At 36.5% G+C, this 19,116-nt stretch overlaps 2 protein-coding genes across 3 annotated transcripts; both read left to right on the top strand.

The window, feature by feature from the left end:
• The first annotated feature begins 1,172 nt into the window (after positions 1-1,172).
• On the top strand, positions 1,173-8,257 carry LOC129805944 (probable cationic amino acid transporter). 2 transcript variants are annotated; one of them, XM_055854234.1, is made up of 5 exons: positions 1,173-1,452; positions 1,712-1,857; positions 1,972-2,169; positions 4,308-5,585; positions 7,680-8,256. In XM_055854234.1, coding segments are annotated over exons 1-5 (1,959 nt in total). In that variant the 5' UTR covers positions 1,173-1,450; the 3' UTR covers positions 8,015-8,256. The 2 variants fall into 2 exon arrangements, with proteins under 2 accessions (XP_055710209.1, XP_055710208.1); XM_055854233.1 differs by lacking the exon at positions 1,173-1,452 and having other exon boundaries at positions 1,683-1,857; positions 7,680-8,257.
• Positions 8,258-12,200: 3,943 nt separating this feature from the next.
• Positions 12,201-19,041, top strand: LOC129805939 (uncharacterized). The gene is made up of 3 exons (XM_055854225.1): positions 12,201-13,931; positions 18,062-18,848; positions 18,910-19,041. The coding sequence occupies exons 1-3, from the start codon at positions 12,284-12,286 to the stop codon at positions 18,989-18,991; spliced, it is 2,517 nt and encodes an 838-aa protein (XP_055710200.1). The 5' UTR covers positions 12,201-12,283; the 3' UTR covers positions 18,992-19,041.
• The last annotated feature ends 75 nt before the right edge of the window (positions 19,042-19,116 follow it).

Below are 19,116 nucleotides of genomic sequence, written 5' to 3'. Positions count from 1 at the left end.
AACGCCCAGAAATTTCTAATTAGTGCAGTTTTCTAGGAAATTTACCGCTCTACAACTTTCTGAAAATAATTTTCCTCTATTTTGTAAGGAAATACGTTTATCGAGCCGTTTGCTAAAAGGTAATTTTGTGACCATTCTCAAAAATGCTAGGACAAATAGTATCAGGCATTTGATATTATCATATTTTGATTCGCTTTGTTACGGGATTCCGTAAATTAAAAAAAAATACCTTGATAACATATTTTCATAGATAAATTATTCCTCTACACCTTTGTAAAACACCATTTTTTCTAACTGAACGATAAAAACGATTTTCAAGCTATTTTAGAAAAAAAATACACAAAAGACTGCAAATCGCGACACATGATATTGACGGTTTTTTTTTGCCGTGAGACATCATAAATTGTTTCAGTTTTTCTTACTTTTTGCTCCATACCTTTTGTTACTTTTTACCCCAAGTGGCCATTTTTAATAAAACTATTTCTTGAGAAAAAAATCTTTGTAAAATTAAAAAATAGATAGCGGCTTCGTATTCAAAGAATCCAAGTCATTTAGGAAATAATCATCAGCGCATAAATTTTGAATAATAAGTAGGTAATAATTGATATATTCTTCAAGGAAAATATTTTAAAATAGGGCTAAAAATTTTGATATCTTTTATTTTCTAAATTCTTTGTTCGAATCGAAGAAAATTTGTGGTACAAATTTTAAACCGGTATCTCATTTATCTTGGAAGATATTGAATTTTGAAATTTTCGATTTGTGACTTTTTGCCCCAGTCTCCCCTACCGTTTAGCTCATATACCTTCTGTAACAGTCCAAGGGTCTACTGGTATAATTTCATAATAACAACAAAATATAATTAAACTTCTTCTACAGAATGTAAAATATTTTAGGGACTGTAATTAAATTATTTTAAATATTAGTTTTCTTTAGAGAAATTATCTTGTCAAGTAAAACATTTTAAGGCGTATTTTATTATTATCCAGTAATTTAGATTTAAACCTGATTAAGGATTTTTATGTACATTTTCTCCGGACTGAATGGCCCCTTTGGGGAACCCCTGTGGATGAATACATTGCCATGTGGTGTTGAAAGCTCCAAGAGCGCAAGCTCCACAATTCATTCTCTTTTCGTGTCGCCTGCATAAAGGCAACCCAGACTACACCAACGAGTTCAGTCGATGATGAAACGTTCCCAAAAGAAAGCTCAACATCTTCGCGCGTCGCAATGCCTTTTGCAAGAATCGATTGGAAACTTCTATGAATATCATTAACTCAGCAGTGATTGGAAAGTGATGTGAAATTTCATTATTAAAGATTTTTGGATTACCTAAAGGACCATACAAAGTGTTTCCCAGGGAACCTAGATCCTGAGATTTTAATTGATAATTTTGCAAAAAGCAAGAGGAAAATTTTCACCACATAATTGCGTGTGAATTTTCCATAAGATGTAAGTCTTTTTTTTTTATTTTTCAACAAACCACCCACACAGTCATAGGGATATTTGAAGTTTGAAAAGCCCTTTGGGATACTTGAGCTTTCACCCTTAATCCCACCCTTGTCCTTAACACAATGTTTGTTTTATGTGACCATATCAAAGCCTGTGATTGCTCTGTGGGCAACTTAATTAGATAGTCAAATGAGAGACAATTAATTTGCATGAAGATTATCTTTTGTGGGTTATTTGGTCATTTTATGCCAACCACCAGGATTTTTACTGCAATCCCTTATGGTACGGGCAGTCGTTGGGCCCTTGGGTCCATTATACTTGTACATCAGAGTGTCTACAATGAAATTGGAGCTACAACAACTCTCTTTGCCATCCTCATTGCTGCTCTTTCAGCCACATTTTCAGGTGAATAATAAATCAATACAATGGCGGGAACAATAAGTTCCTCGACATTCATCCTGTTATTGACCAATTGATTTTCTTATGACCCTCTGCATGTCCTTCATCACATGGATGCAGCTATTTGCCGAAGTGCAACAAATAAAACCAGCAATATTGGATACTTGAGAGCTAACCACAAATGTGATTTTCTCCTTCTCTTCCTAACCCTTTGGATGGACATTTTGGCCCTCCTGGCATCTTGTGGTGCCCTGGCAAGGACACTGAGTACTTGTTTGGATACAATGACTGGGGGTATGGCGCGAATGTGGATATTAGGTAAGGTATATTGATTTCTGTTGTCTATCTATTTTTAAGTGGGGCATATCCAACTTACAATATTCAAATATTACTCGCGTATGGCAAACCACAATAGACACCGATAACAGACCAATAAACACTTTAGCACACGTCGCTCTAATCTAATTATTACGTAGGTTGTTGCAGAAGTACTGTTTCACGACCCTGTATAGGGGAAGCTGGGGCATTTTGCCCAGATTTCTTTTTAAATGAATATTCCGTATTTTCAAAGGAAGTAGTACTATTGCCCCTCCTTAGTAGGTAACCATCGCTGCAACCAATTGATGGTCTTGGCTTGAGTTAGGACTCTTCCAGAGTACCCGATCCCTAATGAGCTAGTGTCCTGATTTACACCGTTATTACATTGTAGGCTGGGTCTGCTTTGTCTTATCGAAATACAGAATCCGTCCATAAAGACTTACCATACTGGATAGTTCTTATTCTTACGAATCAGATGACCAGCATACCGGAACCTATTGAGGCGCATGTGCTTGCGCTCCCCTCTTCTCGATCCCTAATGATCTGGCATCCTGGTTCACACCGGCGGTCCATCAAAAACCGGGTCTTCTTGAAACATAGAGTCCATCCTCAAAAGGCTTACCATACTGGATCGTACTCATTCTTACGAATCAGATGACCAGCCTGTCGGACCCTATTCAGGCGTATTTGCTTGCGCTGCCTCTCCTCAATCCCTAATGACCTGTCATCGTGGTACACATCGTCGGTCCATCAGAGACCGGGTCGTCCTCGTCTTCTTGAAACATAGAGTCCATCCTCAAAAGGTTTACCATACTGGATCGTACTCATTCTTACGAATCAGATGACCAGCCTACCGGAACCCATTCAGGCGTATTTGCTTGATGTTTCCTTATTCCGTACCCCAAATGAGGTGGTATCTTGGTCCACACCGTCGATTCATCAGATACCGGGTCGTCCTCGTCTCCTCGAAACGTAGAGTCCGTCCTCAAAAGGATTGACGTTCCCATATTCTTCATCCCTTATGAACTGGCGTCTTGGTCTTCCTGTCGGTCCATCGGAGACTAAGGCGTCCTCGTTTCCTCAAAACATAGAGACCGTCCCAAAAAGAGTGGTTCGTTCTCATTTTTACGAATCAGATGACTAGCCAATCGGAACCTAATAAAGCGTATTTGATTTAACGTTCCTCTATTCCACAGGAGACGAGGACGACCGAGTCATCCTCGCCTCCTCGAAACGTAGACTCCGTAATCAAAAGACGTACCATGCTGGATCGTTCTCAATCTTACGAATCAGATGATCAGCTTACTGGAGGCTATTGAGGCTTATTTGCTTGATGTTTACCTATTTTGCATCCCTAACGAGCTGGCATCCTGGTCCGTTACATCAGTCTATTTCAGACCTAGTCGCCCTCGTCTCCTTTAAAAATAGAGCCCGTCTCCAAAAACTTTTCTAGTTTTGATCGTTCTCATTCTATGAATCAGATAACCAGCCTAACGGAGCCTATTGAGGCGTATTTGTTTGACGTTCTCCTATTACACATCCCTTATGAGCTGGCGTCTTGGTCCACCGGTCGGTACATCGGAGACTCCTTTAAACACAACGAGACGAGCGTTCTTGTCTCCTATAAACACAGAACCCGTCCCCTTCGCTTCCAGGCTGGATCGTTCTCATTCGTAATCGCATGACTAGCCTACGGGAAGCCTATTGAGGCGTATTTTCTTTACGTTTCCCTATTTGGCATCCCCAATAAACTGGCGTCCTGGTCCGCACCATCGCATCGTCCCATTGCAGACCGGTTCGCTCTTATCTCATTGAATCAAACGACCAGCCGGCCTATTAGGGAGTATTTGCTTGACGACAGTAGTTTCTTGGTAGTGCTTATACACTTCATAAAATTGTATAGGCTTCGGAATCGTTCCTCGTCTCATACGGGGCCAAAAATCCACCATAGAATCCTCCTATCAAACGTGGCTAAGAGTTGTACCCACCTTAAAATCCTATTCCTTTCATAAGTACAGAAAACATTCCTTTCACAAATACAGAGATTCGAAACTACCCCATTGTCCCCTAAGCTGTATAGAAAAGCCATCATGAACACGCTATAATCGCCAAAAATAACTAGTCTTTACGTATTTTAGGAAGAAATTCATCACCAAATGAGCCCTGGCCAGATGTCATTGGAGTCTCTGTGGTGTTCCTTGTATCCGGAATGTTTATGCTCGGACTGGAGAATACTAAAATATTCAGTTGTTTGATGATATCCGGTGTCTTAGGGATAATTGGACAACTGGGTATTGTTACCTGGCTCCAGGGAGATGAAATTGAATGGCATAAGGAAACCTGGTTCCCACAGGGAACATCTGGAATTATCATTGGAGCGGCTCTATGTGCTTTCTCTTTTCCCGCCGAAATGCCAACAGCTGCCCGATACAATCGTCTAACTGGCATTTTAATTATCCTCGTGGTGACCTTCACGAGCGTTCTTACTGCGGCCTGTCTCTCTACACTGGTTCACTTTAAGCCAGAGACCGAGTTTCTGGCAGTACCAGTTTTCAAGATCCTGACCTATGTAAACCTTACGAAAGTTATACCAGCAATGGCCTGTCTTCTTGTTCTAACTTGCTCAGGAGCCCTCATGGAACTGTTTCCGGAAATGTATGCTCTTATCGTAAAGCTGACAACATCAGAATGGAAGATTCTAGCGAAGCAAATTGGATATGAAAGTCGGGACAGTGGTAGTCCGGTTTTAGCAATTTTCACAGGAGGCAGCCTATGTGCAATGCTGGCGTTTGCCTGTCCTATGGAGAATTTAATCTACATTCTGGCTGGTAGCCATTTAATGGCCTCAATTTTTAGAGCTCTTTACCTTCTTTACACCCCATATCGACCAAAATGCATACAACACCAGGAATCATCACTCGCCTATACCCGTCTTCAGTCAGCTACTGCACAAACATCTCAAAATATCCCAACTTCAGCATCAACATCCCGAAGACTGTGGTGCTTCCGCCGAGCATCCTCAGTCGCGGTTAATATGGCCAAATCCCGATTGCAGAAGAAGCCCCATGATGAAGAGTTGGAAAGAGAGTGGCTTCTCCTGGGAGAACCACCATCTCCACGATGCCTTGAGCATCCAGATCGCAATGACGATGCAGAATCTTCAATTTTAAGTGATGACGGAGACCAAGCTCCTGCATCAGAAGACAGTACAACTGACATCGATGCCATTGTTGATGAGTATCGACAGAAGATTAAGGTATCAATGGCTGGACCACTGGATAAGAATCAGAAGACACCTTCAGTAACTTCTTGGAGAGTTGCCCTCATTGGGATACTCTTCATTGTCTGTGGAATTGCATCAGTTATCTTTGGCGTTATCTATCAGGACGTAATTTCGTTATCATCGGGACTTATTGGTGAGTTACATGATACAGTTAAGTACTAAGGCAATTGGCTAGGTCCTTTATTTCTTCATTGCGTTGAAAACCGCAAAATTCAGACGGATCTATGTTGATAACTACATCGTATCACGAGTTTGTTAACAGAAAGTATTGATTTTTTAGTAAAGAGTTTCTTTATTATACAGCCGAACAATTCTTTTGTATAACCTTGAATCCTTGTTTAATTCTGAACAATTCTGACTTCTTTGGTCCAAGACTGACCTCTAGATCCTAAGGGCCTTGATAGACCTGAGGATTAGCCGAAAGACGGCTTAGCATAATTATATTTGAAATAATAGTTAAACTTCATTTCTATCATTTCCGACTAAGTCGTCTCTCGGCTTAAGTCGTAAGCGTGTCTAGGGCATAAGATCCTAGATTACTCAAAGAATTTTCCCTTAAAAAATTTATTTATAAAAAATAATTTTCAAAAAGTTAAAATTCCGAAAAGGCAAAACCCGAACCCTGAATCCTGAAATGCTCGAATTAGTCACAATTTCGAAGTTTCAAATTCCTTTTTGGCTTTTCGAAATCTCGAAAAGCCTAAATACCAAAATGATCATATTTCCTTAAGGATAAAAAGTTTGAATAGGTCAAAATCCCATATGGGCCAGATTCCGAATAAGTTCAAAATCCCAAACAAATCGAAATTTTAAACGGTAAAAGATGAAAAACTCTCAATGTCGGAAAGACCCGAAATACGCGAATTACTCAATATCTCGAAATACTGAAATTCTTAATGGATAGAAATCTCGAAAAACCAAAGTCCAGAACTAGTCAAAATTTCGTAAGGGTCGAAATTCCGAACTGGTTTTAATCCTAAAAGAGTCGAAATTTAAATAAACCGAAAATCTCCAACGCTGAAAAGCCGAATAGTTGCAATTCCGAAGAAACAAATTTCGAATCTGAATACTCAAAATCCGAGGGTGCCAAAATCCTTAATAAATCGAAATCTGGGCAAACCAAAATCCCGAAAGGGTTCAAATTCTTTAAGAATAAAAGTTCAGAATAGATCAAAATCCCGTATAGATCGAAATTCCAAACTAGTTTAAATCCGAAATAGGTCGATTTCTTAAAAAACGATAATCACGAATGCTAAAAGGCTGAAGGAAACACGATTCCGGATCTAAATGCTCAAAATTCCGAATTAATCAAAATCCATGAATTCCAAAGTTCTCAATGGCTCGAAATCTGAAGAAAATCAAAATTCCGGATAAATCAAAATCCCATATAGATCGAAATTCCGAATGAGTTATAATCCCAAATGAGTCGAATTCTTGAATCAAAATCTTAGATCGAAAATCCGAATGAGAAAAATCCGAAATAGGTAGAATTATTAAAAGGCGAGAATCGAGAATGCTAAAAGGCTAAAGGAGACACAATTCCGAATCTAAATGTTCAAAATTCAGAATTAATCAATATCCAGAAGTTCCAAAATCCTTAATTGGTCGAAATCTCGAAAAGCCAAAATCCCGAAAGGATTAAAATTCTTTAAGAATAAAAATTCAGAATAGATCAAAATCCTATATAGATCGAAAATCCGAATGAGAAAAAATCCGAAATATCGAATTCTTAAAAAGCGAAAATCGCGACTGATAAAAAGTTGAGAGGCATAATCCCGAATCTAAATGCTCAAAATTCCGAATAAATCAAAATCCTTAATTGGTCGATATCCGGAAAAGCCAAAATCCGGAAAAGATTAAAATTCTTAATAAATCGCCGTTTGAATAATTCTTAATAAATGCCGTTTGAATTGAAATTCCGAATTCTCAAAAAAGAGACAAAATTCCGAATCTGAATGCTCAAACAATTCTTTCGAAATGAAACACGAACAATTTCGCGGAAAATACCACAAAGAAGTTCTCTTAAATGAAGGGTTTGTGACTTGTACTTCTTCCTGGTCTTCGTATTTCTCTTTGGCCATTCGAAACAGCAAAGAAAACTCAAAACACCGATTTAAGTTCGATTCCAAATTACCCCATATTCTCTATCTGAATTCTAAATGCTCTTATCAGAACTTATCACATGTGACTTCGAAGCATTACACGATTCTTCTGTATACTTTTCTAGGTACCTTCTTTGCAAATATAATGCTGTTCTGCCTACCAAGACACAATCTGCAGCAAGGACAGGTGTCTTCCCTAACAGCAACCTTGTCAATCATCTTAAGTTGTGTCCTCCTAACTGGGACACTCAGCAATTCTTGGGCAGCTCTTTTGTTCTGGATAACAGCTGGATTTATCTTCTGCATTCGATGTGATTCATGGTGCTGTCTCTGCCTCGATCGAACAACTATTTCAGCGCACTCCCACATCATTCCCAATGTCTCAGCCAAATTGGACAATTTAAGGCAGAAATCTGTGAGTGGTATTCATCTACCGAATCGAATTCCTACACATAGATGACATTTGGCCAGTTCCGAGAGTGATATTCTCGAGGGAGAAGATACCATGGAGGAATGGAGTGATTAGGATTAGTGATAACATGTGAGTGATTATATACGGGGCCTTTCACCTTTTCTCTGTTCAATGTCTCTTGTGCATCATTTACTGAGCCTTTTCTGATGTTTCTTCTCAATAAAAAGAATTTATTCCATTTTCTGCTAAAAAAAAAAGTTACTTCCTTAATTGGGATTTCTTGTGCCACAGAGAGAAAAAAAATTCCACATTGGGGAGAAAGTTTTTTTGTTCCAGACAATTTGGTGATATGGTATGTAAACGAAAAGAACTTGCTACATATTCTTGTGTCATCACATCCAATTCTCAGCATCCCATATAAGATTTTCCTTCCAACAAATAAACCAACCATGATATCTTCATTATTACCATTTGTTTGTTCTGTATTAGCATGCACAAGTCAACCCACTGACCCAGTAATGGACATGTCTCGTTCTTCATTCCTTTTGCAATTCATCAAGAAGTCTCCAAAAATCTCGTCACACTTTATTTTGCTTCCGACGAAATTCTATTCCAGTTTTTCACGTTGTACCTCATTTAATTATCAACAGTCATTGTTCAATGTCAAGACAAAAGTTACCAACATTGCTCTAAATTGATGAATGAAATTCATGTCCACACAAATGCTACAATTGTCCAGATTTCCCGAAAGAAATGAGGCTCTGCCTCCGCATTGACCTGAGAAAAGTTTTCACGTCTATACAAGAAGTGATAATTGATAAATTGTGCGAGCCATATTGCTCATACATTTTTTTTTTAGCGGTCAAGGGTGCTAATTTAGAAGTCAATCCACCTCCAATATCATTTCACCGACTGTAAATCTTCAAATGCAGACGATGAACTATATTTGTTTTGCACAAAACCGTCATATTGTTACCATCTCCAGCAGCTCAAGAAATTAGAGGTGCACAATCCACAGTTCATCTGTGGGCTTTTAGTTGGTGCTTTTGAAAATAGAAATCACAGCTCTTGAACTCTTGCTTTGAGGACTTTTTATTTTCTTTTAAGTCATAATTCAAGGAGATAAACGGGGTTAGTGTGAAGAATACATCTGCAGTGCTAGGAATATCTTGCCCTATATGCTAAAAGACATCTTAACTTAGAAGAAAAATAGAGTAAGATGGTGTAATTTGGAATCGAGGCTAATTTGGAACAAGTAGATTTCCCGAGCACTTTTAGTAGGAAATAGTAAAAAAAAACCAACGAAGAAGTACTCTCGAATGTAAAGTCTTGTACTTCTTCTACGTGATTTCCTTTTCTTCTTTGGCTATCTGAAACAGTGAGAAAACATCGAAATTCCAAAATGGACATTATTCCGAATTACCCTACCTTACTCTAGCTGTCTTATATAATGAAAACTCTGGAAAGTTTCTTAATGCACTTATAAAAGGCTTATAATGAGAATTAAGTGTTTTTAATACCTGTATAAGGTCTTATGCCCTTTAAGAGTGCACTACTTGTAATAGTCTCAGTGAAGGAAGCAAAACCGATATGACTATGAGCGACTGACTAGGAGGACTAGGATGACTCTGATCGATGTCGAGAGCAAAGTCAAGGCGAACGGATTGTTGTTACGGAATATAGCACAATAATTTGCATATTGTGCTATATTTACACATCTCTGTGACTACTAAAAGAGCTTCTACAAAAAGCTTATAGTTTAATTCATTTATAAGTTAAATCATTCTTAATTCTAAATTATAGCCTAATCTAAGCCCAGAAACATAAGAAATCATGATCATAGGGTAGAGTCAGCCCTTTTAGCCATGTAAGTACTTTTGGCCACCTAAAGTAAAATCACATTGTAAGGCAATTATAAGTTTATTTAGAACAGGAAAATGGGTCCTATTTTGTGACCTCTAATCTAACGAATCAGAAAACCATATTTGATTTTGTATCGACTTGATTAATTCTAAGTTATTGAAAGAAATTCTCGACAAGGTAAACAATCACTAAAAAAAACATGGGATTCTTAAGAAACTTGTTAATGTTAAGAGAAATTGTTTTGCATTATTTCATATTTTTGATGAAAATATTTGATGTTATTCAATGAAAGTCCATTTCTCAATTAACTAAATTTTATTGTGATATCATCCTTAATAAGATTTTCTAACAAATTAAATGAAAATCGGATGTGGCTAAAAGAGCTTACTTTTTTCGGCTGTGTAAGTACTTTTGGCCATTCATTTTCCCATACATTTTACACGTGGCGCACCTCGCGGATTTCAGTAAAAACAATCGTGACTTTTGACTGATTTTTACATCAAATAGAAAGTGTGCAAAAAGTCGTTTAAAAGGCGAAACACATTTTGGCCAAATTTGAGGTCGATCGGACGACATGAAATTTTGTTAGGATTATAGTAGGTGAGATTGTTAAGAATCTCACCTAATACTATAATAATCACATAAAATTGGTGTTAAATAAGAATAGGACTTGTGCTGTGTATTTGTGAAAGTTTTCGAAAGCTATTTCTTCTGTAATTTTATTAAAATTCTGGTGGAAACAAGTGGCCAAAAGTACTGAAACATGCATAGTTGCATGAAATGCATTTTTCACTAAAATAACCAAAAAATTTTGGTTATTCTCTTGGTTCGTTTGAAAGAAAGGGCTTTAAGGTATCTTTGTACAAAATTTCATTTTATTTAAATAAAGATTATAAAATTTACAAGCACATGAAACCTTACAGTGGCCAAAAGTACTTACTCTACTTTATAAAAATTTTATTATACATAACCATGAATGGCAGAATGAGGACCATTACTTAAATAAATATAACTGAAGTTTGACTTCAATTATTCGTAAAATAAACAATAAAATGCCATGTCCAAGAAAGAATTATTATTGACATACGATAACGCTTCTAAATCTCGTAACCTCGAAAATGATCGAGTGAAGTGCTTACTGCAATTGGTTAAAATCGTATGGAAAGTCAAACGATAATTTTCTAAAAATTTAAATATTTTCTCTAACATCTTTAAAAAAAAATAGAATATAAATGTATTAATCAATTTGGCATTATTATTAATGAGTTGAAATTGGAATTATTTGATGATTAATTAAATTAAATAATTCAGGGTCAAGGAGACTATAACAATATAATATTTTCTATTTTTTCAGAATATTAAAAAAAATTTCATTTAAGCTCTTAGGCATATAAAAGTACAACATTAACCTAACTAAATTTTCTAAATTTTTCATTTAAAAATTTTAAAAAATTACTCATTAAAACCTGATTTTTTGAGATTTTATGATTGCTTGATCAAAACTTATTCTACATTCTACAAGACGAAACGGTCAAAAATGGTATTTTTGTGTATGAAATATTCTTAAAAATTCAAATACCGCTGCACCCAGGCCACTTATATGGGCCCATTATGCACTCCCCATTCTCCTGTTCTATCTTAACCCCCAAGGCGGATAAACCTTTCTATATCTATTCTTTCTATTCTATTTATGTAAAAAACAACAATTAGAAAAAATATGCTGTTTTAAAGTCGTCTTGACCCCCGTAACCCCTATAAATTTAGCTTTTTTGTCAATAATTATTTACAAACTTCATTTATTAATACAGTGTAGTTATCTGAGAAAAGTACTTGTCACTCATAATTCAATTCAGGGAAAGTAATAAAAGAAAATATTATCAAAATCGACGCAATGCCTAACTTTCCGTGCGTAACTTCGTACACAAGCTTTCCACGAAGCGAGAAAAGATAAATTCAAATATCGATATTGTGCTATAATGATAATGCTTGAATTTAATGGAATATTTTTGACAAGGAAAAATTGAAAGCAAGGATCCTATTTTAGACAAGGGTCACAGTGACTTTTGATAATTTTTTTTATATACACTCACATATTCTTATTATACTTACACATTTTTAAGTTTTAACTAAGAAAACTGCTAATTTTTTTTACCAAAAATGATATTTCTTTATCAAAAAATATGTTTAACATAACAATCAGATCTTCTAAAAGCTCATCATGCTTAACTTGGACACTTCAAGCGACGCCGATAGATATGATGAATAGTGGGGAATTAGGTTGGTAGCTCAAGATTCTTTTCAGTTTCTTCCCTCCCAGTGCACCAAACTTTAAAATACTCTCTTTTCACCAAAAACTCTTTCAGTCGGATATCAGAGGTCGTGTTTGCAAGTGTTAATATCTGCCTCACACCGCTGTTGTGGATTACTGTGGATATGGATTAAGTGTTCAAGACCATGATAGGTGTTACAGTGTTGATAGTCTTCCTCGGATTTCTCACTCCACTGATTTCCAGTAAATCCTGTCCTGAACCCACGAGACCCCATTTAACGCGATGTGATAAGTACTTTCGGTGTGTACAACTCCCATCGGGGAATTTAGTGTGGATTCCAAATCAATGTGACACTGGCCTAATTTATGAGGCTGCTCTCAAAATGTGTGTTCTCCCAGGAGATGATTGGGAGTGTACCCTACCAGGGGATCAAAGTGCCACTGCAAGTGATGACAGTAATGTCTATGGTGTGAATAATTTGGAATATTTGAGTGAACAGTTGGGACCGTATCCGGAGGAAGATGGAAGTGAAGTGACTATATCGCAGGAACCCCAACTTCAGGATTTTGGTCTAGAAGATGAGTTCAGTGGAGATGGTGCTCCAGAAATTCTTACAGAGAAAATTGCTGAGGAAAAAGTGGGACTGATACCATTGCCAATAAGTTCAACAACTGACTCTGAACTAACAACGCATCTACAGAGACTGACACAGTTAATTGATAATTTCCATAAGAATAAGACAATTCCTGAAACTCCTGTCCTCCATCCGGATGATCTGAACTCGTTTCTAGCCCATCACAATATCCAGCATCAGCCAAATTCCAACATTAATTCAAATAAACTAAATCTCCCAGAGAATGGGAAGATACATCCTGATACTCTGTCACAAATTCTGGCCCAGCAGAATCATCTCCAGGAAACCCATGGAACAATGAAGAACCCTCAAATAATGAGCAGAGTTAAACAGAAAATCATACCATCTAAAGCGGATGGGTCAACAATTCATTTGAAGTCAGCAGGAGTATCTCAAATTCCCTTCCGTCCAGACCGCTACTCAAATTCCCAAATTGTAGTAAATCGACCCGAAGGAGCTGTTCTTTTCAATGTGGCCAGACCAAAGGATCCAACCCTTAATCCTCAACAGAAACCCGTCGAGCCCTATATATCCGAGAACACTCTCAAAACCGTTTTAGAACTTTCCAAGCAACTAGTCTCAAGCAATCATCAAGTGGTTCCACCTATAATCTACACAATTCCCATCCCCTATCCAACTTCATCCCAGATGCACTCTGAAAGTAGAAAAGGGGAGAAAAATACCACGAAAATGAAAGATAAACCAGAAGCTATATCTGTGACTGTTAAAGAACCAATCTCGAGCACTCCATCTCCACAATTAAATTACTATGTCGATAGTTATGGCATAAAATACACCCCTCATGTGGATTCCTTCCCTTTGTCCTATTCCCCAGGGATCAATTACTATCCACCCTATCCTCCTCTCACCTATTCAGTTCCTTCCTCATACTCCAATTACCCTGTAGATTCGCAATCAGTTGAATCATACAATAGCCAAGGTAACATCTATCAAACTCATGATCAACCCTATCTTTCCCCACCAACGTTTGGAGCTACATCTCACTATCAGCTTTACGGTGCACCAATTGAATCTGGGGCAGGCGGTCAAACTCAACCTGCTAATTACAATTTTGGGAGCAGCAGTGGAAATAATCAACAAATCCAGACTAGCCATAATTGGCATGATGATGACAAACGCTTCCAGCAGACACTGCCCGATGAGGACAGTCAGAGTTATGAGACTGAAGATGAAGATGGTATGAATTAAAATATAACAAAACATTGAATTATTGCATTATATACTTCTTTATTGAAAAGTAAATACAATATTTAAGTTAAAAGAAAAAGAATACCAAACGTATACTTACCGAAAACACCTGCATCATGCTTGTAAATTAAATACAAGCATGACCTATAGTATATGAATCCCACGAAGTTCAAGAAGACTAGTAAAAGGATAGAAAATTCATCAGTGCGCTAAAAATAAAAAATATACGGCTCGAAGGATCAAAAATGTATTCTTATTTTTTTTTTAATAAAATTGAAGTAAGAGATTCGCCATATCCTGAAAAAAAGAAAAGTACATTGTTAACAAATTTTATGAAAAGTTAATAAAATATGCTTAATTATCAAAAATAGATAGTAAAGCGTCCCTGCTTTGCAGAGTACTCGAACTCACGAGAAAGAACTCTCCGTGTATTATTTTTTCGCATAATTTATGGGTTCATACGGGCTTGGTTTCAAATAATTGGTTAAGAAAAGCACATTTTAGAATATTCCAGCATGAGTACGAGTAAAAAGCATATGGACAAACAAAAAAAATAAATTCGAGAAAGTTATATCATTTACGGGTACTTTCCCGATTTATTACCGATTGAGTTCGATACAGTCGCGTTGGAAATTTTAAGATCTTTCAAAAAATCCTAATTTAAGAAAATTGGTACATCGAAATTTAAGCAAATCGGAGAATATGCTCTGGACCTTCTAACTGAAATTTAACCTTCGAAAATTCGATATAGAAACTTTCTTCGGTCATGGGTCTAAGAACGAAATATCCACCATGACTATTTCTAAAACATATTCGAAAATGAAAGAAATTGTAGGAGCTGTTTTTTTAACTAAACCAAAAACACGGTTTAGAGGGATAGGAAAAGGTAGGGGAAAAAGTAAAAGACTGTCCTCTAGATAATATTGAATTATAGAGGGGTCCTTGAAGACCAGAATTCGATAGCTATTACCGTTTGGTCTCTAGTCGTGTCACAAGTTGAAAAAAAAATGGATAATAAACCTGTTCTATCTTTGAGGTCAAGCAGTAAAATAGTGTTACCACCTTTGCAAAATATATTTTTGTAAAATATATTTTTTTTATTTTTAATAATTTTATGTTAATCTAACTAATTTACTAATACGATTTACGGTATATCCGCCATAAAAAAAATATATTTTTTTAAATAAAGAAAAATATAAAATATATTCCTCTCTTCGTAAAGTGCGAGATATAATAACATTAGGGTAGGGTAGGGGAATTTACCCATGCTTTGTGCGATCCCAAGCTTTGTAAGCTTTGTGTTTCTATATTTAAAAACGTGGCACTAGTCCCTACATTAAGGAGATTCTAAATTACTTTTTTTCTATAAACTTTTTATATAAATAAATGGAATTGGGAAACCTTTGAATTAGGGCACAGTTTAAATTCGGTTTTTTTCTTATTTTTAAGTACATTTGTAGGGGAATTCTGTAACAGTATGACAATCTTATATGACAAATTTAGAATTTTTTTGTGATAAATCCGGCTAAACTATTCAAAAATGTTACCCATGTCAATAATTGAGAAGTTTTTATTAGAGCTCTTTGCAATGGTTATTCGATACTCAGCAGCTCTTACTATTGTCCTGCTCCTGAATTTACTCACAAAAATTTGCCATATGACATTGTTGTTGTTAGAGAATTCCTCAACTGAACCTTGACGTAATATAATTTATCTCTACAAATCAATTCTGAAGCTATAAATAACTGAACTTTCCACTTAAAATTACGAGAAAAAATACAAAACCTTATTTCAAAGTAATAATGCGGATCGGTAAACGTCGGGGAAAGAAGGGTCAGCTTGAAAAATTTAGATAAAGCTTTTGGCTCAAACTCCAAGGCTTTGGAAAAAAATCTAAATTTTCTCTGACCTTTCTTTCCCCGATGTTCACGATTCCCATTGTTAGTGCATAACTCGTCGGATGATATTTTCTTATTTCAAAGGTATCAAGTGTCCCAATTCGCCCTAAGGTAATACAGGGTAATTTCGAATCATGTCTAATTTGGAACTTTGAGATTTCTTAACTCTTTCCTAATGGCTCCGGCACACCTTTTAGATCAGGAACATTTCGTGAAGTCGAAATTCGCATCCCATTCTTTCTCACACATTTTGTAATGTCTATCTCATTCTTTTGCTCTTCAAATTCGATTGAGCTAAATTGAATTTGGTGTGATGTTTAAAAGAAGAAGAAGAGTACGAGAGAATGAGATAGACATATGCAAAGCGTGTGAGAAAGAAAGAGAGTCGAATTTTGACTTCATGAAATTTTCCTGATCTAAAAGGTGTGCCGGAGCCATAAATTTCTTTTTTCAGTAAGAAAATCTCAAAATTCCAAAACATACATGATTCCAAATTACTCCATCTTACTCTACTTTAAAGATTAATTTCAAAACTAATTTGCTACTAAACTCAGTAACAAAAAACCATTGCTAAAATGACGAAGAATTGACAAGTGCGAATTGCTAATCTGGATATGCTAAAACGTATGATACCGGTAAACGGTTAAAAATAATGATTATTATAATTAAAATCAATAATAAGGGAAGGTGAGCACCTTTGAGTTAGGGTGCCTTTAAAACAAAGCTCTTCCCTTCTATTTTTAAATAAAACTGAACTTTGCCATGACATAATTTAGCCTTATCATTGTCTTTGGATCCAAAGACAATGGCCTTATATAAACCAATTGTGAAGCTAATTACATTGTACAGGAATGAATTTGTATTAAATATCCCACGTTGTCGACGAAGGGTGAATCAAGTGGCCTGATCCTAACCACACAGAGATTACTAGTTTTACAGAATTTATTTAATACTCGCACTTCAACTGAGAATTGATACCGAACGTCTTAATCTAACCAAAAACAGAGATAGAATAAATCTTATGATGGAGGCCACTGGCATGGAAGTTCTTTTAAGGCTTGCCAGTGCTGATACATTGACGCCCTCTAACAGAATTGTAAAATTTTAATGATCACTTGGTTCAATTGCGTTCTATATTCCTTTATGATTAATAAATTCATAAACGTTTTTCTTAAAGTAGACTATTTTTATTTTAACGTTTAAAGATTGAATGACTTAAAATAAAATGAAACTGCCGCTTTGAATATTGTTCCTTCAACTAGATTTTCTTTTACTTAAATGACTTAAATATTCCTTCTTATTTCGACTAAATATCGAATTTCAACATAGAAAATTCACTCTTCTGAACGCAAAATAAAAAAAATATTAGCGATATTAGAAAAAAAAACAAGAATTACAGGAGTTCATTTTGTAAAGATCTTCAATAATAATTATTTAAAATATGGACACATAGATAGATTTTACCCATCACAATGTTTTAGAAGTACGAAATAATAAAGATGCAAGAGTGTGTAGTGTTTTCTGCGGCCACCACCGTCTTAGTGTACTAAGACGATGTCATTACGCAATGTATCCGTCATTAGACGGAAAGATCCCCGCTATAATTAGAGTGAAGCTTGTCGTTGCTTAGAATTACAGTAGAACCCCGCTATAGACCATCGCTCTATAGTCCACAATTTATCGACCGTTGATTTCAAAACACTGATTTTATGTTATGTTTTTAGTGTTAGTTAGTGTTTTAGTTAGTTTAAGTTATGTTTTTCAGTACACGACATGCAATTTTGTCATAATTATTTTAATATTTTTGCCAAACTTTATTGACTGCTGTGATAATTGCGATCCATAATGAAGAGAGAGAGGACGTGTACCACAATCGCAAAGAAATTGAAAGCCGTCGAGCAATTTCAATACTAAAAGTCGTTGATAATTTTAAAAAATGACATGAAAGTGCGACCCAAGTGTCAAATTTGGAACCAAATATGGACTATAGCGAGGCTCTAGTGTAAAATTATATAATTTTCACCAATGAGATGGATACCTAGTATTTTTAATTTATCTGTCTTAAAAATGAGCAATATATAAAATTCATCAATTCAACGTTTTTCCATGTTTTTGGATACGATCTAGAAACAAATAGGGAATAGATATCGACTTCTGATCTTCATTGACCCCCCCCCCTTAATTTTAATTTTTAAAATTACTAAAAACCTTTCATTTTCAGTTATTGAGGATGAGAGTGAGGATACTATGGAAAGCAAGGAATCTATCATGGACACGATATCGAGTCTCCAGAAGCCTTCAGAACCCCCGCCAGGATTTACCCAAGTGGCCAATCAACTGCTGGATGTCGAAGGCGGGAGAAATAAAGTTATCAATTTGGGGGGAAATTATTTCAGCTACGATACCTACAAGGATACCATCCTGCCTCTCCTTAGTGACACGGATGGTTCCCTGACCAGTAGCTTAGAAATCCTGTCCTGTTCAATGGGAGTCCGGCAGCCAAATGCCACAGATTGCACACGGTACTTTGTCTGCAATCCCAAGACAGGAGGACTGCTGTCATACTCTTGTCCTCCCTATACGGCTTTCAATTCACAGTCTAAAATCTGCGATGCCAGGACTTTTGCATCCTGCAATCCATCGGCCATTCAGAACAGATTTACAATAAGTGAGAACAAGAGACTCCAGTATGAGGCCCAGAAGGCACTGGAAGAGGCCAAGAGGGTTCGGGATGAAGCGATTAAAGCTCAAAAATTGGCCGCTTTGATCAGATTGCAAACCCAAAATGCCCTGAACCAGAAAGTTCCCACCCAAATGACTAAGCCTACGAGGATATCATCAAACAAGGTTCCAGTGCCCACAAGACGCCCCACGGTGGCGGCGTCTTCCGGGGTGAGGGTAAAGAAGAAAAGGTATCGATGTGAAGTGGATGGGGGTGCAGTTCCGGACACCACCTCAAGGGTCAAGTATGTTGTGTGCTTCAAGGGATCCAATGGGCAGTGGAGAAGGTAAATGGAATGCAGTTATTTAGGAAGGAACTGAACTTACCTGAAATATTTTTGATTCCAGACACCTCATGACATGTTCACAGGGTTTGGTGTTCTGTGTACGAATGCGTAAATGTACTTTGCAGTCAAAGTGTCATAAATAGTGTAAAAAAACAGCGAATAAACCATTGAAAATATATTAGACAAGAATAAAGACAAATTACACAATGTTGCACTGTGGTTGCTTCGATTCAATTTGAACGATTTGAACTAAAAAGGCCTTTTCAGA

This window comes from Phlebotomus papatasi, chromosome 3, assembly GCF_024763615.1.
Source record: "Phlebotomus papatasi isolate M1 chromosome 3, Ppap_2.1, whole genome shotgun sequence".
Lineage (NCBI taxonomy): Eukaryota > Metazoa > Arthropoda > Insecta > Diptera > Psychodidae > Phlebotomus > Phlebotomus papatasi.
The sequence above is the reverse complement of the archived record's forward strand: the minus strand, read 5'-3'. Positions and strand labels throughout refer to the sequence as shown.

Coding starts and splice junctions, on each gene's coding strand:
- LOC129805944 (XM_055854233.1), top strand. CDS start 1,698: ATGCCAACCACCAGGATTTTTACTGCAATCCCTTATGGTACGGGCAGT. Junction 2,170..4,307: donor GGCGCGAATGTGGATATTAG/GTAAGGTATATT, acceptor TACGTATTTTAG/GAAGAAATTCATCACCAAAT. Junction 5,586..7,679: donor GTTATCATCGGGACTTATTG/GTGAGTTACATG, acceptor ATACTTTTCTAG/GTACCTTCTTTGCAAATATA.
- LOC129805939 (XM_055854225.1), top strand. CDS start 12,284: ATGATAGGTGTTACAGTGTTGATAGTCTTCCTCGGATTTCTCACTCCA. Junction 13,932..18,061: donor TGAGACTGAAGATGAAGATG/GTATGAATTAAA, acceptor TTTCATTTTCAG/TTATTGAGGATGAGAGTGAG. Junction 18,849..18,909: donor TCCAATGGGCAGTGGAGAAG/GTAAATGGAATG, acceptor TTTTGATTCCAG/ACACCTCATGACATGTTCAC.